We start from the raw sequence: 23,970 nt of genomic DNA, 5'->3' as shown, positions 1-23,970 counted from the left end.
TTTCAAGATCACTGTCCTCTGCAGTATCGGCAACCGGTGTAGGCGTCCAGTCAGGGTACCCGTTCTTACGGCCACACATCGACCAACGACGCCTAGAGTTTGCAAATGAATGGCGACATTGGACCATTGACGACCGGAACAAAGTTGCCTCTTCCAATGAAACACGTTTCCTGTAATTCTGTGTGGACAGTAGATGTAGAAGAGCAATTAGTTCGATGGCCTTGGTTAACATAAACAGGCATATGGCGGCAGTGTTATTGTATGGGGGATGTTTTTCTTGCAGCCCTCATTATTCACCTTCGTGGGTAGCACAGTTTGTAGAATCCCCGTCCCCCCCACACCAGTTGGAAAAGATCCAAGTTCGAATCCCGTCAATGACGAGGAAATTTGCGGGCTTTTTTTTTTTTTTTTTTTTTTTTTACAATGTGGCTGAGTTAGTTGGTCTCAGGCGAGGATAGCATGGTTTTCTCCCGAACACTCGATGTGTTCATCCAGCAAACAGAAAATCGACCACAGAACACAGGCAATTTACAGATATAATATATATACAGCGCTGATGTTCCTAAAACCTTTCAACAAACCTTCATATTCCTGTAGCGCACTCTGAAGGCTAAAAACTACTTATCCATTTTGGCTGATCATGTCCGCCTGTTCGTTGTGAACTTGTGACCATCTTCGCTGGTGACATGGGCGTGTTCCGTTCCATCAGTTTAATGTGCTCTATCATTTCGCTGGTATTGTTCCAGAGAGGTTCGCCGAAAACGAAAATGACTTCCAGTTGCTATCTTGGCTGCGAAATTCGCCAGATATGAATTCTCATAGAACATCTCTGGGATTACGTGGATCGACAGAATCGGCGTTTGGCTCCTTCACTACGACTATCGCCTATATATGGGATATAATCTTGGCGAAATGGTACAGCATACCACATGCAACAGCGGCATTATGGAATACATGCCTTGCCGTGTGGCGGCGGTATAGTGGGTCTGTTCTTCTCTTACTGGCGGTAAGTGGAGGATACACCAACCATTAGGTAGGTGACCATGATATTTTGACTGGACTGTGTGTGTTTTATTCCAGGAACTGTGTAGTTCCGTTGGGAGCTACATATATAAAGATAGAGACAAGTAAAGGATTGTCCTTAAATAACGAAACATGTCTGACTGTAAATAACAACACTATTTTAATTGATGTTAGCTCAATAGAAAGTGCATACATAAACTTAAAAAGTCGAAAAATTGAGTCATAACTGTAGTCTTTTGGGCACGGACACACACTTAATCAGAAACGGTTTAGAATTCACTAACTGTTCAAGCTTCACCAGAGACTTGTGCTTATTACCAAATAATTTATCCTTTTAGAATCCTCACAAAAATTAATCACAGGGCGCTTAAGCCGAGAATACGGTGGCCATTCAGTGGAGACCCTCCGTCTCCGTCGACAAGTTCCTGGGTCCGATTCATCGATCTGAGAACGTTTTCGTCTAATAATTCGTAGCCAGTGTTTGCATACTGTGCTGGTGCTTCATCCTACACAAAAATGCTGAAAATTGCTTTTAGACTGAATGGAATGGTTTTTGTCTTTCAGCAGTCTCAAGTAGCTTTTTTTTCTGTCATGGTTCCCTTAAAGGAAAAAGTACGAGAACACCTGTTGTTCGAATTCAAGCCCAGACAATCAAGCCAGGAACGTTTAAATCCTTATTAAAGAATAAAAAAAAAGAAAGTTTGTTTATACTATACTCCGGCACGACAACCAAGTCAGTAGAGTTTACAATAAATCGTCAATACAAATATTTATCGTATTTAGTAGTCACGGGGTTGAATCCCGGTCCACTCAAGGAACGCGTGTTATGCATTCTCGCTCCTGACCACTGGGCTACGTCAGGCCTCTATAAATGGGGTTGCTTAATGTTTTAAGTCAATAAAACCATTTAGTGTAAGCACGTATAAAGTGAGATTTTGCGACCCATGATCCTTATGCTAGGGGGCGCCTCCGTAGCCAGGTGGGCAGGAGCAGCAGTGCGTGCACACGCTTCTTGATTAGACCGGAGTTGAGTCCCAAATACGGAGGATGCGGAAAAGTCAGGGAATGACCACCGTATATCCCCGGAGAAATATGGCCTTATTTGCTAATGCTCCAAACAACAACAACAAAAAAAAAAAAAAAAAAAAAACCTTATGCTAGGGCTACAGGCGAAGAGTTCGTTCTGATAGAAAAATGCTGAACTTCATAGAGCACACTGGCCAACAATATGTTGGAAGACGAAGGTATCGTTCGTATGGATCGGCATGCCTGTTTTTCCGACTTAAATTACATTGATCACGTCTGGAAGGCGTATCGTTTCTACTGTCCAATGCCAAATCAACTGGAGACAGGGATAAGAGTGGCAACTGATTTTGCAACAGCTCATCGATATTGATTGTATCGATGCATGGCAATTTGGAAATATGTCTGGTGTTTGCTGGGAACAATATCAAAGTTGTCCCTAAACATGCCGTCCACAACGGTGACATAAAGAAGTTGTGTTTGTTTTTCTCCTTAATTTGGTTTAGGCTGATAACCGTTCTTTGTGCATGTCATAAAATTAGAAGAACTCTTTATTGCATACAAAACTTGTAATTAAGCATTACTTGTACTTAAGCAACTCATGAAGGACAAGCCCACACGCTATCATCTTCCCCACTTCCACGCCTCCTCCTCTGCTGATTCTCCTGCTCTGGGTATGGGATAAAATGTTTCTCTCCTTTCCATTTCCTCGGAGATATTTCCTCCTACTCTGTCCTCTTTCTATCTCCATGCATCCAAGGTTGACCACGAGCTGCGACTTCTTGAGCTCAGGTATGAGGGCATACCTGAATTCATGCCAGAAAATCGTTTCGCTGATAGTTGCAGGAATGTTGATAGGAACCGTAAGAATCCATTCTGTGCCAGTCGTTTTCGATTTTATTAACTTGTGGGGTTTACTGGTTAATGCTGCCACAACCCATACGATCAATACCAATTAGTTTTATTGGGGGTGGTGCTCCGGACAACTAATTGTGCGTTTACCGTACTGTATTTTTTTTTTTTATGCAACTACCTATTCCATACAGTGTTGCACAGCTTTGTTTGAGAATCCGCCCCTTCGATTTACAGCAAGACTATTTAATTTTTTGTTTCAGTATTAGAAAATACCAACAGATTAAATCATAATTTCAGGTGTTAAAATGTCCAGGCTGAACATTTCAAACTTCGGTTTGTAAAAACATCCTTTTGTCAATGGTTGTAACAGGGTAAAACAAACTGATAATATGATATTTAGTCCAGTAATAATAATTTATTATTATTATGAATGATAATAACTGGTACCAAGTTACTGTACCGCGACGGCTATTGGTACAAAGCGCATTATTATTATAATGCACTTGGTACTTTCCTAATGGAATTTTTTACACCCATCACAGGGTGTAAAAAATCCCATTAGGGAAAAAGTAGTGGTAATAATGATAATAATAAATCTTATAATTAATCTTCAAATTTATGCTAGCACATTTAATCGTGTACACTCTTCATTTCTGTATTCCTCTGGACAGTTCTGATCTTTATCTGATTTTTACATAACCTTGGCTTTTACATAACATTTATTTATTCTACCTTAATTAACTTTATTAAAGAATTTACTTTTCAGTAGAATCACGACTATCTGAAATACATTGGGACCAAGGGTATTTCGAATAATTTTGTTTTCGTATAATCGATTTTAAATGCACAATTGGTGATGGGAATAATTTGCATTTTCTGATTTATACCTTACTGTATACGCTTGCACAGCTTTTAAATGAATGAGAATGATTTTTTTAATCTCTTTGAATTTATCTCCTTCAAGATCTGTTTTCTGTCTGTTGGTTACCGTGATGTATGTTTAGCCTTCCTCATTTTCAATTTGTCTGAGTAGGATTAGTAAATATTTTTTCATCTGTCAAAAAAGTGATAATGTGATTCGTTACGAAAACAACCTAACCCGCAGTTTATGCTGTCATTTTTTGTTTGTGTTTTCTTTTTGATGCAGAAGAAGCAATATTTGTGAAGTGCTTATGCCAAGAGATATTAGAAGTCAGGGTAATCCCTAATAGAGATGTGTTCCTGCCTAGAATGTTATCTTGTTATCGAACTACGCAGGGAACTCATCTCTTTATAGAAAGCAAAACAGAGGGAATATATAAATACAAATTTAAATAATAAGGCATATTAAAAAAAAATAGACGTTTGATTATCTGTGAAAGCCACGTAGGCTGAGTAAATCATAGTACCGTGCATGGTTCGTGCTTCTCTATAACACGAGCTTGTGACGTGCTGTATATAATTCTGCTGAAAATAAAATATAAAATGCCTATCACATAAATATTTTTATTATGTGATTTACGTTTATTTAATGGCGAATTTATAGCTTTTTTTTAACATTGAAGTTTTTGTGCATCATGTCAGAGTGGTCGTTAATATACTGAAGTAATAGCACGGATGAACTTCTCTTTGCTCTTTCATAATGCTTTCTGCAAGTGGGATCATGATTTCATTCTACCCATGAGAATATGAAATGCGTTAATTTATTTCAGGAAAAATAGGGGAAATGAAAATGAAAGAGAAAAAAAAATTCGGCTGACTGAACTTTAGGATAAGTCTACTGAGTAAGCAAAAAGGCCCGCCTTAAAATACGCAGTGTACACATTAGCATTTAATGACGTAAAATGGAAATTTTCTATAACTAAAATAAATTAATTTTTTTTTGTTACTTCATTGCAGCCAACTAAATATACAAACTTCGTTGTAACTGTTTCATTGCAGCGATGTGGGCCCGATTTTGGAATGTATATGCATGCCCGTGTCCACTAGTTAACCTAGGAGCGTCATTAGCCCTGAAATATTTGTGTTGTATACTCTCCCAGCTAAATCTGGTCGAAGACTGTAGGAATTCTTGAAAAGGTCTCTTTCATAGTTGGTTGTTTTTAGCGCATCTAAAAACAACACAGTTAATTGTTTTTAGATGTACTAAAAACAACCAACTAGCGCTGCTTGTAATTGACTATTAGTGACATAAGCCAAATTATTTATATATACATTATTGCTCTTAAGAAATAATAACACAAATTGAAATCTGGTGAGTATTAGTGAAGATCATCGAACTAAATTTTCATGGATAGCGACTCGATATTTTCATGGCAATGTTGTCGGTGTTTGCTAAGGTCGTGCTATCTTCATTGAATATCTTTCTGTTTTATCGGAATAACTTCATTCTTCAATGCTTTTTGCGCTGGATTCTTTCAGTACTACAACGCAACTATACACCGTGCAAAAAATTGTACCTGAATTGTTCGAGGAATATTCCCATCTATCCTGGCCGTCCAATTTTTCAGATCTGAATCAAATTGAGAATGTTTGGTATATGTAGGAAAGATTAGTTTGGCTCTGCAGTTCTCTACCGATCACAATATAGAGCTGACAAATATACTGATGGAATAATGGGTAAATCTGTAGCTAGACTCCCTCAGGCGGCTAGTGGAATAATCCATACCAAGGCATGAATTACCGTGTGGAAAAGACCCGAGTTCGAGTTCAGTCGATGACGAAAAGAATTTTTTAAGCCTTTTTCACAACGTGGCTAAATTAGTCGGTCTAAGGCGAGGGTAGCATGGTTTTTCTTCTCGGAAACTCAGGTTTTTCGTCCAGCAAACAGAAAATCGACCTCAGAACACACGCAGTTTATAATCAGTATACACAGAGAAATATGGCCTTAGTCGCTGATGCTCCTAAAACCCTAACACAACAGCCACGACATGTAATTTGGGCAAAAGGTGGCCTTACGTTCTGTTTTTCCCACACAACGGAACTCTTTCATCTTTTACCTCTAGGTCACCTGCTAACCATACGTCTGAACTGTTCCATACCGACGCCCTTGTCCGAAATGCACTAGGTGTCGCTTCCTCAAGTAGGGGTATAATACAGGGATTAAACTATTGTTCCGAAGCTTTTAATTTTAATCTACTTCCGCACCTGACCATACCATTGTTTACCAATATTTCTTAAGTGCGCTACCGCCAAGCGTACTCCCACTAATGGAAATATATATTTTTTTTCGTAATGATATTTTCTTTTTTCCTTAAGTGCTTTACACTGAAAGGACAGAATTCATGGGATACCTGGTTCCTGGGCAACGCGACGCTGCCAACCCTCTGGCTAGTGGACAAACCCACCGCTTGGCAGGTATATAGGTACACTGTATTCACGTAGATGGTAATTCGATGACAGTATGGATAAACGTCGTGAGTTAACCGACTTTGAAAGAGGAATGATAGTGGGTGCCCGACGCATGGGTCACTATCGCGGAGATAGTACAGAAATTGCACTGTCCCCTTTCGACACTATCAACGTGGATGAACGTGGCCGTCGACATCTGTCTCGTATTGTTTCAGCCAACTGGAGAGCGGCAGTGGCACAAATCACATCCAACTTCAACGAGGGAGGTGCTAGAAACGTTTCCATCAAGACCATCAGGAGATCATTAGCCGCAATAGGTTATGGGAGCCGCCGATCCACCAGAGTCCCATTGCTAACCACGACAGTACTGTACGTCTCAACTGGGCGAAAGAACATCGGCACTGGACCTTGGATGATTGGAGACGTGTCTCCTGGTCTGATGAGTCCCGTTTCCAGTTATTTGGAGCGGTCGGGAGGGTGCGTATCTGGCGGAAACTGCACGAAACTAGGCACCCGTCATATCAACAAGGAACTGTTCAGACAGGTGGATGGTCGGTAATGGTCTGGGGCGTGCTGAACTGGCACACGTTGGGACCTTCGCTACGTCTAGACGCATCTCTGAACGGTTCAGGTTATGTGTCATTCCTTGTAAACCATCTGCATCCCTTCATGGTCATCGTGCACCCACAGCGCAATGGACTCTTCCAGCAGGACAATGTGCCTCCCCACAGAGCCGTAGTGACTAGAACATGGTTCGAAGAGCATTTCGCTGATTTTACACTATGTGGAAAGTGTCCGTCCGAGCTTTGGATTCTCCACCCAGGAATGCAACGGAATTATGGACATCGATGCAGCAAGCATGCATAGAAAGGCCTGTAGAACGCTTTCGTGAACTAGTGGACTCAGTGCCTCGCTGTGTGACTATCCTTATCCGGTCGAAAGGTGGGCCTACCTGTTACTAGGTATGTATCCCATGATTTCTGTCCATTCGGTCTACTTCCACAAACTATTCTTACTAAGAGAAATATATTTGTAAGACTTACACTGTAAGACTGTCTTACAAGGCACTTGATTTTGACAACTCTTGTCAATACACAACACCAGCCAGCCATATCAAACGGTATAACCAAACTGTGAAGAGTTTGAATATTCTTCAGCTATTAAATTTCACCCGAAAGTCGTGAAGCATTTTAATAATAACCACTACCCTGCTGGTTATGATTTTTCACATCCCACTGAATAGTAAAGCAAAACTACTTCAGGACTTTATCTCAAGACTAGTAACGGGTTCGTTCAAGTTTTACTTGTTGTGTGACCCTAAATACTTAAATATAGACAATTCAGACAATTGCGTCTTTTAAAGTAACCTCGTTGTGGGGAATGAAGGAATGAGTTGATGCTATTAAACATTTGAATAAGATTATTTAAGTAAAAGAATGAAAGAACTATATTAAAGAGAATCCTAGACGGCTCTTTTTATTACTGGACTGTTATTTTATAAGCATACTACTTAAAAACAAAATGAAATGGACGAATGCATTAGGACTTGTGTGTATATTTTGATATATTCATATCATGGGTAATTGATTACTCACTTGATTTTACTTTATATTATCGAAATGTTTGCCCTAACTCTTTCACCACTATATCCTTAATTTAGGAAAAATCACCCGTGGATGAAAATAATTTCCCCCACAGCGTTTTTTTTATTTATTTTTTTAACGCATTCGATAATGTCTTGAGTGGCGTGTCCACCAGGTACTCATTCATAATTTTGCATTTCTGGAGAGAAGATTTAGATTCTGAAACACTGCCAAGGTCTGTACTCTAGATTTGTGATGCTAGAAATTAGTTCTGTCCAAAAAGAACTCTGAGGAAAAACATCATGAATCTTCTTTTTTTTTCACTCCTTTAAATCGAGGTTACGAGCTATCTTAAGAACGAAAGGATTTATTTTTTAAAAATACGTAATATTTATTTACTTCGACTTGCACAGTTTATTCTACGGTGGCGTTTAATATAAATAAAAAATATATTACTTACAATTGGTTGGCGAAGAGGGCGGTAGTGTTTTTTTCATAGCCTTCTTTATTACTGTGACAAAAGCTGACCGGGAAACGGAGTCTTGCTGAACAACGTTGGTCACTCTGCACTCATATTCCCCATTGTCATGAAGACGGACTTGCTTAATTACCAGACGAGAGTACTTCCTATGAATAACAAAATGATGCATTTAAAGATGATAATATTTAAGAACCAATATGTCTAAATGTTTATTTTATAAACATATTTACACTGGAGTTTTGGCTATATCTTTCATTAATATGCACTGTACACTAAAATTATCTTAAGTTAATCGCTAAATAAAAATAAAAAAAATTCAATAAATGCACGAGAAAAGCGATTGTTTCGAGAAACTTTGTGCCAGTACTTGTTCAATCCATCAGCGGGTTGTCTAAGAGTTTCTCACACCCGTGACACAAAGATCCGATCCCTTCTTTTTTATTCTTTGCATTCACAAATATGAACTCCAAGTCCCGATTTTCTCTCTCTTATTAATCATATTGATTTATATTAATCAGCCTACGCCGGTGTAATGTTCTTTGTGGTCAGTTACTGGTAAATTTGTAGCTGTTATAGGATTCAGTACTTTTATCGCGCCATCCTTGACCGCTTTCTTAAATTGGCAAACTATAAATCTACCTGGGAATTGTTCTGTTATATTTTCTTAGTGATATACCTTCTTGTCTTTTTTGACTAGTGCTTTAAAGATATTCCATCGTTCAGTTGTATTCATCCTTGCTGTGCTAACTGCGTAGTTGATTGAGGCCATAGTATCTTAAACTGTCATAGGCCCCTTACCTGAAGGCTTACTTTTAACAATTGCACCCTCTTTCTTCATCTTCCAATTTAGAACTGCTTGGTCATTTCCTTCTGATTGTTCCTGTACTGTCAGTTGTATGATATCATCTGATTTGTGGGTGACGATCAGCTCTAGATCCGCTAATATTTTCTCTAACATGCTGATACAAATACCAATCGGTTAGGTTATATAAAATTTGTGTCCCTCTTGCGAGTTTCCCTTCCAACTTGCTCGCATCAATAAGAGGAAAATTGAAATCACCTGTGATGGTCCCTTTCATGTAGGGAATTTCGTGATACTCTTCACAATGTTTTGGCCTGTAGCATATCCCTCCATTCATTTAAAATTTCTCATTACAAAATATCCCAAAGACAACTCCACTGCGTCAACCGATAGAAAGAGTAAAGTTAGTGCGAAGGACCCTTAAAATCAGAGGCAAGGGTATTCCAGGCACACACACACACGATCGTTTACAGTTTGAGGTCCTAAAGTTGCAAATATCGAACTTAGCTTTTCTTACGTTACTCACAAATCGTCACGTTACACTGGTCTGGGCAGATTTTGATGCTTCTAAAACTCATGATGTTTCTAGCTGTACTTTTAGTGCTAATTCTAAAATTTTATGTCTTCACTATGTGTATATGTTCGCATACATATAACAACTAATTCCAGTGAGATATTTCATGAAATTTTATATTTAGCTCTTTTAAAAATATTTTTCGAGCCATTTCAAATTAAATTAAAATGGACCAATAAGAATATGGGAATTATTATTTCCCTTTTCCATACAATTTTTTATGGGAAAAATTAAATTTATAGATTTAATATAGTTTTAATGCAGTATTGTTAGCTTTAGAGCGTCCGTGCACTCTTCGCGTGTACTGTTATGCAAGACTCGTAGTAGTAGTAGCATGTGATGCAAGAAAGCAAATGTATGAGCTTATGCAGCGCCAGCCAAAAAAAAAAAAAAAAAAAACACACACCATTCCCTCCAAATGCCTGTCCAGTTCCTCCTTAAATTTATTCTTATTCGTGGAAGTTGATAGGTCTTATTCAACCTATCAACTTCCACAACGACAGATGGAAGTTTGTTCCAGCAATTAACCACCCGCTGGCTAAAGGCAAATTTCCGCACATCCAATCTACATCTGTCTTTTCTTAATTTGAATTTATGCCCCCTTAGGTTCGTAATCTGAACAAGTGGAAGGATCCCATCAGAATTGAGCGTGCTCAACCCATTCAAGGCCTTATACACCTCAATCAGATCACCGCGCAGGTGCCTAGTCTCCAGCCACTGCAATTTGCAGAACTTAAGCCTCTCTTGCTAAGAGGATCCCCCTTCATTCCCCTCACCAATCTTGTTGCCCTTCTCTGTACACGCTCAAGTAAATCTACATCCTTCCTAAAATGAGGCCTCCAGACCTGTACGCAGTACTCAAGGCGTAGCCTGACCACTGCCTTATACAGAGGGATAATCACCTCCTTTTCCCTGCTAGCAAAATTCCTATAAATCATTGACAAAACCCCAATTCGTGAACGTGGTGTCGCTTGAATATTATATATTTGTAATTAAACTGAACGGCTAAGTTTAGAGAACGTAACACTATAGAATTTTATTAAGCATGCTATAAAGTTATAATCTTAGTAATTAATTGATAAGGAGATAACTATATTTACTTTTCGCTTCTATTGATCAGAGAAAAAGAAAAAAATAATTTTTTCCTTGTTTATACGTAATATGCGTATTGCTTTCTTTATGACTGACAAGCGTAGACGTACCCAGACCGTTTAGACATGTCGAGAAGTGCAAGTTGCTATATAAACATGCGAAGCGTTTCTTCCGCATTCAATTGTTTTCTGGTCCATTCGTGCTAACCCGTATCCGAAGCAGGTCTTTGTCCAAAGACTGAGAGTAAGCATACAAGTTCCAATGGCAACAATACGTTTTCAAATTAAAGTACACATTATTAATGAACTAAAATACACTAAATAAGTTACACTAATATTACAAAAGTAACATATTACATAGAAGGGATCTAGTCCACTGAGCTCAATAAAACAGAAAATGGAAAAATGGTACAAAAGATGTGCATAACTACGAGTCGTGTTAAATTATAAATGAATAACTTAATTGTCCATTACAATTCTTCAAAAATAGAAAAGTCAGTTAAACTTTTAAGACATATAGAAAATCAGTGATTGCCAACTGTTAATTGCAATTTACAGTGAATGTTTTGTGCAGTTGACTCCTACTGCACAGTCAAAAAAATTTTCAAAGCTAGAAGGTTATGAAAATAAACTTATTACCAATAATAATAATAATAATAATTATAATATAAAATTGAAAAATGCACATTTGTAGTGTGTCAGAAGTAGATCTTACAGACTGAAATTTTGCTTTATAAAAAAGGTTCATATAACAAACCAATATTTAAGAGCAGAGAATTGTATTCGTACATGTATTACTTCTTTCGTTGATATAGAAGGATTTGGTAAATTCTGAATGAAGTTTCAATGTAGTATTTAAAACAGAAGGTTGGGTCATATACGACCTGGTATTTATGCGTTGCCACAGTTGGAATTGGAATGTTATCAAATTGTCTATTAATTTTAAATTTTAATAGTGCTTTCCCTAGAGGTGATTTAAAGATGTTTGTGACTTTGTGGGTTTATGTAGAGGTTGAATTTCTTTAGGAAAGTTTATAAATTCAGGAAAGTATTGCAGATGATTTCTTGAGCGGTGATAGATTCTTGTGCTGATTTTGGGAACGAAATGATTTAATATCATTCCATAGGTTAAAATGTTTGAGTGGTTTTGAATGGCTGGAGAATTGTAATAAGTAGAATGACAGATAATATATCGCGTTGAGGAACCCCCCCCCCCCTTACAACAGTTTGGGCACGTGGTCCTTTTATGGAGAAAATTAGTGCTCCCTTCGATAGCACATTGTATAAAAAAAAAAAACATATTGCCATAGATTAAAGAGAGCGACTGTAATAAAGGAAGTTGTTGTTATTTGGTTTTTAGGAGTATTAGCAACTAAGGCCATATTGCTCCAAGGATATGCGGTGTTCATTCCCTGACCTTACCGCATCCTCCGTATTTGGTGGTCACGGGCTCGAACCCCGGTCTAATCAAGCAGGAGCGGCAGTGCGTAGCACTGCCGCTCCTGCCCACCTGGCTACGGAGGCGCAAATAAAGAAAGTAAAGATCTTGAAGGAAGTAAAGAACAGCTGAAGCATGGTCATTGTCGGATAAATTCTGATTGTTTAAGGCTCAATCAGCTGCCTAAAAGATGATTGATATTCATCCATAAAATGAGAGCACTCGCATAAAATGTGGTGAGTTTTTAAAATAGTGTGTTAATGGGTGTTATAGGAAGCAGACCGGAATGTGACTGGCTAAGGCTACTGCTAATTACTGCACATTATGATACTGCTAAAATTTGTGAACTATCTATAATGAGCTTGAGTAGTTCTAATTGTGTGTAATACATGCGTTACTATCTCGCTGATTGTGTTATTAAACTGAGCATTTTGTTCACGCCAAGACTCTGGTAGGTAATTGTTTAACTACTGCAAAATTTAATTATTGAATATAGAGTTGACTTTGCATTAGCAACATCCCATTGTGTAGAAATGGACTTGTCTGTGACTCTGGGGCGCGTTATGGCCTTAGCTGCCAATGCGCCATTAAAAACCAAATTAACTGTGACGCTGCTGAAGACTCAAAGTCGGGAATGGCTGATATAAAATTTTATTAGCACACGTGGCAGGTTGTTGGCAAAGTTTTAGTATTTGTGAGGGAGAACAGGTCGGCGTCGAGATCTTTCTGACTTCGAAAATGGAATGATTATTGCGGGGTAAGATGTACAGGTGGTAGTACTGTATTTGAAAACAGTCTACAGACTCCCTTTTTGTGTTTGTCACGAGTCTACCGTGACTGACTCAATAGCGGTCATAGGGGGGACAGCCACGCGTGCTCGAGAAACAACGCTCAGCCTGTGGTAAGCGTCATGCGTCTCGTCTCATAACACAGCGGCGACGCAGCATAGGGACCGAGATAACCACCCAGTACAATGTAGGAATAGCTACACCAAAATCCATGTGAACCAGCCAGCCCTTATAGGCTATGGCAGCCGTAATCTGTCACGGGTACCCATGCTCACTGTGAGACATAGGAAACTGCGCCTTGCATGAGCACGTTAGCACCAACACTGGACTACTGACGTGAAAATCTACCGCCCTGATCAGATGAATAACGTTCCCAACTATATCATACCGATGGGCGTATTCACATTTGAAGAAAGCAACATGAGGCCATAGCATCTGGATGCACTGTTGGTTTTCGGCAGGCTAGAGGCTGTGGCATTATGGTTTGGGGAATTTTAGTGGCTTATTCTGGGTTCTCTGACCGCTGTTAATCAAGAGCTTGATGAGAACGCTTACCATGTACACTCCTTCATGGTGGCAGTGTATCTAGATGACTCTGGTGCCTATCAACAAGAGAAAGTACTATGCCGCAACGCCTGGTAGATTGCCAACTAGTTTCAGGAGCATGCCAGTGAATTCTCTGTCCTCCCAAACTCAGCCGATCTCAACCTAATTGAGCATGTTTGGGACCTACTGGATAAGGATATTCGATGATACGACCATCCTCCTGACAATGTGCAGTCATTACTGGACACGTTGTGCAACGCATGGGCAGCACTACCACTGGATATCCTGTAACACCATGCTAAGACGTGTACGGGCTGTGTTACGGGAAAATGGTGGTCCCACAAGCTATTAAGTAGGTGTTCCTAATGCAAAACCAACTTAGTATATATACAGCTGTATTGCAATTGTTCATTATCTGTTTCTGTATATGTCAATCCTCTGGAATCTTCTGCAGTGTAAGGAATTTGTCTCTTACCAGTGTGTACCACACATCCATTTATAAAATGTTTCTATAAACTAAGATGCCGTTAGGAGTCCAAATTAAATAATGCCGTTCTTCCCTTTCGGTTTCGGAATGTGTTCTTCGCCTATGTTTTGCTACGGTTTGTTTTCTGTATTCCCCAATTTATTTTCTCTTTCACGTTGCCTCAAGAAAAAAATTGTCTGTGTTTCGCTCTAGTTTTATAATCCCTTAAAAAGCAGTCTTTTTGTAGAGAATTTTAAAAAACTGTTCAGTTACATCACTGTCTAAAACTCTTTCAAATGCATCATACGAAATCTGTACTAAGGTATCACGTTAGATGTAAAAATAATGAACCCTTCTTGAAGTAGTGTTGGTTGTGAAATATTGTTAACCTTTTATTCGATAATCATTTTTACCTTTATCTCCCCATATTCCAGAACTTATTATTTTTTTCTTGGTTTTTTAAATTCAAATTAACTTACTTTTTGGTCCGTACTAGTATTCTTCCTTTGCCGTCCACATTTTTCCCATCTTTAAACCACTCCACTTGAGGGGCAGGATTTCCCGATATTAGACACCTTAGCCGCAGTTTCCTCTTCTCTTTCACCTTAACATTGGACAGACCCCGTATAGTAGGAGGCGATGCTGTAATCAGATGGAAGGAAAAGATTGGTAATCAGACTTCGAGTTTGCTTTTCCCTAGCCAATTTATATTAAATTATGCGTATTAATTCAGTCAATTTATTAAATAATTTTCTTATCTAATAGTTGAAAGTTTAGGGTAATTCCTATAACCGGACGTTCTGCAGTAATTTTTGAAATTTTTTATCAGTATACACTACTCTTATTTAAGACTTTTTAATTCTTCGGGTCAGAGAATTCCATTATGAGGTATTCTGACGAATCGCGACCTTCAATTATTGACAACATTAGTTCCAGACTTTCAGGATCGTTAGCTGTTACAAGATACGATATCACCATTCAGAGGAAACGTCCAGAAGAATTCCATGCCAAGTAGTGACGGTATCACAGAGGCATTTCCTCGATAGTCAGGAAGATACTCTTTTGAAGTCATTACCTTCACCCTTTCTTGGCAAGTGCGCTTGTAGTTGAAATTACCACCCCTCTTACTTCCCCAACTTGTTAGCTATGCTTCCTGAATCATTTCCAAAAGTATGTCTGGCTAACTAACTTGCATCAGATGATGCGTGTGTATCTTCGTCATGTCCGTCCGTCCTCATATAATAGAGGGACTCCTATTCGACGGATTTTCATGAAATTTTATATTTGGACTTTCCAAAAATATTTTTCAGGTCTTGCCAAATTTCATTAAAATGAGACCAATAGAAATCCAATTTCCCATACAATTTGTATGTAAAAAAGAAATTCATTGATTAAATGTGGGTTTATGCTGTACTGTTAGCTTTAGGCAGACTTTCGCGTATATTGTTTGCAAGGCTGTGTTAGCGCTACGGCAAAACCGACCATGGCCGGTGGCCCAACCGGAAGAGGGGCCTCATTTTTAGTGTAAATATTTTTTAAAGTAGTGATAAAAATGTCTAATAATAGTAATAGCTTTTACGGATGACGAAAAATTATGTATCAATGCATGGATAAATAAAATAATATAATATAATATAAAAACCTATGTAGTATTTGTATTTATATATACAGGCAGTTCTCGCTTTACGAGTTCCCGAGTTTTTTTTTTTTTTTTTCAAAGTACCAAGTATCAACAAAATCGAAAATATGAACATTAATTGCAAAAAATGAATGTTAAACAATCATAAATACCGCATTTCAAACCATGCACGTAGCTATACAATACAGTGTACCCAGCTTTACGATATTAATCCGTTCCAGAGACACCATCGTATCATGAAAATATCGTAATGTGAACCCAATAACACATTGTTTTTTGGTAATTCGTTCCACGACCTCAGAAGTTGAAATTGAAGTTGCTATATAACTCTCTAAAAGGTCGTTTTTATAGTGAAAATTGTATTAATTACCAATTCAACGGCTTTGTGATATTTTTCTAAAGCACATTTCTGGAGGTCACGACCATAAAACAATAAAAAGGATTTGCACTTTCCGGTTTATTGGGCTTTTCTGTTACTGCAGGCAATTATAAACGGGTAGTAAACTCGATGTTATTGCATTTTCGAAAATACCGATACTGGAATTGTGTGTTTTTTTTGCATTATTATGGTGAAATGTGTTTCCCCTTTACTGAAATCTTCAATCGTATAAAAAGCAAATAAATTTTCAGAATCTTTTCTTCATTCCTTTTTTTTTTTTTTTGCTTTGTAAACTTGTTACTCCTTGCAAATCGTGGTAGTTGTGCCTTTGGTTAAAAAATGCTTATGCATCTATTGAAATTTATAAAGAAAAGAGAAGATTATCTTGGAAACAAACACCTCTTGAAACATTTCTAAAGACGACTCCTTTTGCAACAAACCAACGAATGCCGAGCCAGTAATAAGTGATCAACGAGCGTGCATTTAGTCGATGATGAAGAGTAAACATTCTTTAAAATTTGTAAGTCATAAATAATTTCTTTATTATTATAATTTGCTTGATTTTACAGGCTACATTTTATTTCTTTGGATAAATCAATCATTGTTTAAACATAAACTAATCAGCTAACTAATTTCATTGTTGAGAACGTAACCCTTATTTTTAACATTAGGTCTATGGGATTTAATTCTCGCTTTACGAGCGCGCGCTAATTAACTCGTAAAGTCGAGAACTACCTGTATACTATATATATATATATATATTAAAGGGGCCTCAAATTTAAATGTTGTTGGGGCCCTGTTTCATCCTTAATCCGATCCTGATTGTTTATGTGAGATTCGCGAACATGGTATCGCCTGTGACGATATGGGGGGGGGGAAGAGATCGAGCTGTATTTACTTTTTGCTTCTGAATTACTGAAAATGAAAAACAAATATTCGCTATTTAAATGAGTTATTTGTATTTAAATTATAACTGCTAATTCACATCTTTCTTAAAGAGCGACACCTTATGTGAATTTTTGTTACATGGATTATATATAATTATATATATTTTTATTAAGCAATACTTCTTTTTCAACATTTAAATATAATTATGTCACATGATAGTACTGGGCGAATTGCTAACGCTGCGCCTGTACTGCCATCTATAGTTTATTATTCGTTTATATAAACGGGTTAAGTTTACTTTTGTCAGTAGTGTGGCTTTGCACTGGAGTGCTCATATCTGTTCTATTTTTGATTTTCGCTGCATCAGGACCACCGCTGTTCAATTCCCTGCATTGGCGGTTCGATTTGGGGATCTGTGTGGCGGACTGATCTTGCGATCGTTTTTCCTTTGCAGCGATTTGCTTAGCGTTCGAAATGCAGCGATTCCCTGACCATTATTGGCCTTGTGGTGCTCTGTTGAGATGGGGCATAATGGTCAGTCTATTTTTGTTTTGTTTTATTGTTAGTGGTTTAAATCTCTGTTTGGTGATATTTCACATAAATTTGGACCTGGTGCCCATCAGATGGGGCACCGCTAAATTTCTATTTAATTGGCTTTTAAATTTCAATGAATTATTATTCGTATAATTAGATTTTCTAAATTAACTTAGAGTTTCCGCTGCAATATTTTTATTCTTGTTACCTTTCTCTTCCCTCCCTGTTAGATTTGAATTTAGGTTTAACTTTGTTTTTACGCTCTTGTCTTGCTGGCATTATTTTAAACCTTATTCTAATTTATATGACTATATATATATATAGATATGAGTGTGAACTAAGTACACACATACAGTCTGACATCTCTAATGAACTTCCATATAGCGAATTTTTATTTATTTTTCTAAATTTCCCTTGGTCATTACATTGAAAATAGATTCCGTATAACGAACTGATTTCTAGACACCTGGGTACGCATTGTTTGCATCCCTTGCCTTTAGGCAATAGAGCTGATGCTGTAAAAATCGCGAATTAAGAGCTAAAAGGATTAATAATTAATCACTTTAGCTTTTAAGAGCTAAAGGGTTTAATTCTTAAGAGCACGAATTAGGAGCTAAAGCATTCCACAATTTAGTGGTGCCCGTCAAACTCATACAACCACCTCTACTGTACCGAGAAGTCGCGTTGGTCAACTGCTATGTGTCCAGAGCCATTGACAAAAATGAAGGCATATTCCCGACTTGGACATTGGCTCTGGTCAACCTGTTTTTTACTGTAGGCACCCTTTTATAGAATTAGGAGAGAGTGATTTTTCTTTATCCCAGAAATTCATCTGTTGTTTCGCAGAAATGAGTCATCCATATATTCACTAAATTTCACCTGTTTCTATTTACATGGTATGTACAAGTGGTCCCTAAACAGTTTTGTTTTAGCTGCTGTGCAAGTAAACTTAATGTCTAAGCAGAAATCCTTGATTATAGTGGAAAAAGTGGAAGTGGTTAATAGTGTAGATTGGGGCATTAAAAAAAAAAAAAAACAGAAATCGCTTTAAAATTTGGTATCCCTGCCAAGTAGTATGCCAACCATTCTGAAAAACCGTCTTTTGATTCTGAAACTGTTTGAGGACACGGGACCCAGTCGGAAGCGTGGGAAGTAGATGTGGATGAAGTTGATGCGAGACCAAAACATGCCTATGTCAGGGCCATTAATAAAAGAAAAGGCTTTGGAGCATGCGTCTTTTCTTGGGCATAAAACATTCCGAGCCAGTTCTGGTTGGCTGTACAAATTTAAAAAGCGCCACGGCTTACTCGAAAAAGTTATTTCTGGTGAAAGTGGAGTTGTTAGAAGCCTGTACCCATTGGAAAGAATCAGTTTTGAAAAAAATATGGACTACGAGCCCAAAGACATATTCAACGTTGATGAAACAGATCTATTTTTTAAATGTCTGCCGAAAAAGACAGACTTTTAAAGGTGATAAATGTTTAGGCGGTAAAAATAGTAAGGAGAGAATTACAACCTCGGTTGGTGCAAATATGGCTGGTAATGAAAACCTGAAGCTTTTGGTAATAGATAAAAGGTAAACAAACCCCGATGTTTCAAAGGAGAAAAGTCGTTAGAGTTGACTACAACTACAACAAAAAATCTTGCATGACAAGTGAAGTTTTTGAACAGCGGATTTTTAATTTGATAGAAAGATCGTGTTGATTGTCGACAACTGCCCTGCCCACCTCACTCGGTTATTTCGAAATTTACAGTGTGAAGCTTGTTTTCTTCCCTCCGAATACTTCGTATAAACTGCAGCCAATGTACCAAGGATTTAAAAATGCACTACCAAACGCGCATACTGAAAAAAAATTATACTGAGAATAGAAACCAACCAACCTATAGATTCTGTTATAGATTTGCGGTTGTGCATAGTGACATAGTATTTAGGGTCAGGCGCCACCGATGGTTTCCCACATCTGCGCCGTATGTACTCTGTGATTAAATGCAGAACTACTTCACAGCCAGAAAAAGTGTAATGTGTGGTTTATGTAGTATTGTGCTTTGTTCTGTTGTTGTATCTGGCTGCTTGGCTGAAGGACCTCTAGTGGGACCCTATGTTGCCTGCCACAACCACTGGAAGGTGAGCCAGGCTGCCCATCATACTCTGGCTGGCCTCTGCCAGGGTCGCCTTAGCTTCGTGACAGAGGCAAAAAAAGTTTTTTTTTTTTTTTTTGAAGAGAGCATATGGGGGAGTAAGAAGAAGAAGAGGTCAGAATGTGGGGAACAGTAATTGGAGTGGACCAATAGGGAGGGCAGTCCAGTTTGCGGTTGTGCATATCAGAGTTGGCTAAAGTGTGGAGCCAACATCTGACGGAAACGACGATTAAGAATTGTTTAGCAAAAGCAAGTTTTGCTAAGACGCCAATTAACAGATATGAGAGGGATGAACTACAAGGCATTGAGCAATCTTGAGAAGAACTCCAAACGAGAGGTTTCATCAGTGGAGAAATTGTTCTTGACAAATTTTAGGAGTTTGTAATGATGCCATAAAAGCTGAATATCCGAGTAACTCCAACATTTTGGAGAGTATTCAAAGGACTAGCTACAATATCGACGATGAGTTGGATGAAAATGAGGCAATAAAAAATTTAAACCTTTCAAACCAATGTTGGCATCACTGGAAACTTTGAGTCGATGCGTTCCATGTGAAGAAACTGTGCCAGAAAATATATTTGAGTGTTTAAACAAATGCGAACATTTTTATTAACTATGTACAGTAGAGTAAAAAACTGTGTATAACAAAAAATAACCAAATATTTTACGAAACAATCTTAAAAGTGTACTAATTTATTGTTAACATCGTGTAAGTAGTCATTTCTTAATATGTATGTATTAAGAAAGTAATTGTTTTAAAATGTTAGAAAAAAATTATTCATTCCTACTTATTTCTGATTTATTTCCCATCTTTCACTATACACTGTATTTTTGAATGTATTTTTGAATATATATATATATATATATATATATATATATATATATATATATATATAAGGAATTTAGAAAATAGAAAAGGTGGGGATGTGTTGGGATTACTTGGCGTTAGTATTTACGTCTAATGATTTATGGAAATCTTGATGAAATACAAGGTCTGCAAGTCAGAAACTTTTAAAGAGTTTTGATTCATTGGTATTACGCCCTCCGTGAACCTTAATTAGCAAGATACATCATCATCTCCACTCCTTTGGAGAGGTGTGTGGGTTCAATTCTCTCGACGATTGGAGAAATTTCCAGAATCCTTTTCATTAGAGATTGTAATCAGCCGATCTGATTCGAAGGGTATATAGATCTTCAGCCCGCACAACGCGCAAATCGGCTTGCGAATACATACATTTACTGACATAACACACTTACGGTTATGAGCGTACGCTTTGGAAGCAGTTAGTTTTTTTTTTTTTTTTTTTTTTGTTTAAATGGGTATAACTTTACATTCCATCTACTTGTGAACATGACTGAGTTAGACGAGATACTATACACTGAGTGGACAGAAATTCATGGGATACCTACCTTTCGCCAGATAAGGGCAGTCACACATTCGTGTGATTCGTTCCAGTGACTCAGTCCACTCCTTCCAGAAAGGGTTCCACAGGTATTTCCATCCATGCTTGCTTCACCGCTGTCCATAATTCCGTCGCATTCTTGGGTGGAGGATCCAAAGCTCAAACGGACCTTCCAACAGCATCCGAAAGATGCTCCACAGGGTTCATATTCCGGATACACTATACTGTCTAACTGGGATAGTGCAATTTCTGTACTACTTCCGCGGTAGAATGACCCATGAGTCGGGCACCCACTATCATCTCTCTTTCAAAGTCGGTTAACTCACGACGTTGATCCATACTGACATCGAATTACCGTCTACGTGAATGCCGTGAACCTATATACCTGCCAAGCGGTGGGTTAGTCCACTAGTGAGTGGTGACAGCTTCACATTGCTCAGGAACCAGGTATCCCCTGAATTCTGAGAATATGATTTAATATAATTATATTCTCAGTTTGTATTCTGGGAGATTTTTATTTGCTAAATATAATCGCGTCAATACATTTACAAGATATATTTAAGTTCAGGGAAAGGCCTAAAGCTATATTTCTCAATTGGAGCTGTGCGTGGCGAAGTGCTCTATAATATGCGATCGACGCACTAAATAACAAATCTAGTTTGCTCACAGCTATGCGTAAAGAGACCATGCCCAGCATGTTCATTTACAAAATTGTTATTCAAAAATTTTATTAAATATTATAAACACTACGAATTAATTTTCCTGCATTCACCGACCCTCTTCATTAACTGCTTCCTAAGGATAGTCCCTAATTTATGTAAGAGTTTGGGTCCTCAGTTCTACAGATTTATAGGTAAGTCGGGGATCACTTAAAATCATGTGAATGGGCTCTGACGGCTAATTAAGTGTGATTCAATTTTTACATAAACCGTAAATATGGAATCATACAATGAATGTCACATACCTTAATTCTTACTACTGGCTTGCTTACGTAAATAGATGGTGGTATTAGCATGCTGGCTTATTAAATAATACTGGATAACGTGGGGGGGGAGAGAAGTGATGCAACATAATTTTGATCTTCAAGGGATAAGGATGTAGATGGTTTTACTGCTCGTTCAAGCCTTTTTTGATATTACTGGATGCAGTAATATAAAAATTATAGATTTGACTGCACAACAAACGTTTTTCCCCCTCTCCTCAGCAACAGCAGCGCTAACCATCTTCGATGGTTCTGATGAATTTGACGAAAATTGTGGCATCAGGGTTTTATCCTCTCAAAGGCCCCCCATTTCTTTGGCAATGCTCTTAAATGCTTCAGTCATTTCCTTTGTTGAGTGCTTTGAGGGTTCCACTTCTTCTTCATCATCATCCTAGCTCTCGTCTGAAGTCGTCTGGGTCTTCAACTCTATCGATTCCTTTTCGTTAGCTTTTCACTAATTGAAGAGACTTTCAACGCCGTCAGCGTCACATGCAAAGTCCTGTTGACAAACAAGATCGAGAACATTAGTAGTCTCTTTCCTGACTGAAACCTTGAAAGTTATTAGCAAATTGAGAACATAGGTTCTATTCTTGTTTGATTTTATCTCAAGCTACTGGACTTTTTTTTTTTTTTTGCGTTGTAGCCTTTCCAGAAATTGTTCCTCGAAGTCAGTGCAATCTTCTAGCTCTGCCAGCTTGAGCAAATGTCCTGCATAAATAGCACGCCATGAAGGTTGCTATTTATGCAACCGATGGATGAGATCGTGTTTTCTGGCCGAAACAACTTTGATATTGGGATGCAGTCCGTCCAGCTATGGAGGATGACTAGAAGCATTATCAAGGTTTCGGCAGGGTTATTAAAGAGATTCTTTTTGGCCTTGCAACAGTCCTTCATGGTATGGCGTACATAATGTTTTGAATATGTAAATGTAACTCAGGCCTTTGACATCCGTACAACGGGAAGAAACCACTAGTTAATGTCCTTCTGTGCCCCAAGGCCGTGGACTTTTCCTGTACACGCGCAGAGGTCTCACTCTTCACCACATTACGTAACACTGGGATGCAGATTTAGACGATTCTTAACCACGTTAAAATCAGGTTGACTATTCTTTCCCAAAAATAAGCTAGTTCGTTAATATTAAATACTTCGCTTTAATATAATCTCTCTCAATTAGCCAGCACTTTTTGGAACCTGTTTTGCTAGCGGCCTTGCCATTCACTTTTGTGTTACGGAAAATTTCACGAACTTTTAATCTGCTAAACCACCATTTCTTGGAACAAAACTTCCCTCTGTTTTATTCCTCTTCGCCTTCAAGGGTCTTTTTGACTTTTAGCCTTTTCTTTGATTGTCAGATAGTTAAGCAGTGTCATTAATTTTGTTCCTAGATCCACACAATAAATCAGCTTTTCCATCACGATCCTTACTCCAGAACGTTCTTATTAATCACAGTCGTCTTCCTTGGTGCAAAACGTTTTACTTTCTCTTTAATTCACTGGTCTTCTTTAGCTACATTCACAGTAGAAAAAGTTACGATGGATTCAGAAAACCAGAGAGCTTGCACAAAAGTTATGGATTCGCCGCTCTCGTTCTTCCGTTCCTATTATGTTTCTGCTCAGGAATACTTGAAGTTCACTTTTTTAGTAGCACTAGCATCACTGCTTTGTTTCTTGTGTTGCAACACAAGTATACAAGAGTTAAAATGCTCTTTTTTGTGAACTAAAGACGATGCATTACTAACTGATGCAATAGTAACAACTTACTCAGTGTACGCAGTGCGCTAGATTTCTGGCGTGTTCATTAATTGAAATTATGAAACTGAAATTAATTTAATTTATGCCCACATTTCAGGCATAAATTAATTGAAATTTTTTTCTGTGATTAATAGAAGAGAAAAATAGAATAAATTTACTTATCTCCTTATCAATTAATTTACTAAGTTTTAACTTGATACAAGATTTAATAAAACTATAGTTTTATCTGTTCAGTTCAATTATAACTGTATCATA

At 37.9% G+C, this 23,970-nt stretch overlaps 1 protein-coding gene across 2 annotated transcripts in view; it reads right to left on the bottom strand.

The window, feature by feature from the left end:
* LOC150081692 (pro-neuregulin-2, membrane-bound isoform-like) overlaps positions 1–23,970 on the bottom strand; it is a 226,125-nt gene that overhangs the window by 103,192 nt on the left and 98,963 nt on the right. For both annotated transcript variants that reach the window (XM_090379553.1, XM_090379552.1), the window contains exons 2-3: positions 14,480–14,642; positions 8,275–8,441 (exon numbers count right to left, since the gene is read on the bottom strand). In XM_090379553.1, coding sequence (XP_090235679.1) covers positions 8,275–8,441; positions 14,480–14,642 — 330 coding nt within the window. The remainder of the gene's footprint in view (positions 1–8,274; positions 8,442–14,479; positions 14,643–23,970) is intronic.

The sequence above is a fragment of the Mastigoproctus giganteus genome, chromosome 8, assembly GCF_048544385.1.
Source record: "Mastigoproctus giganteus isolate SK-2022 chromosome 8, ASM4854438v1, whole genome shotgun sequence".
Taxonomy (NCBI): domain Eukaryota; kingdom Metazoa; phylum Arthropoda; class Arachnida; order Uropygi; family Thelyphonidae; genus Mastigoproctus; species Mastigoproctus giganteus.
This window is presented reverse-complemented; position numbering and strand designations above follow the sequence as displayed.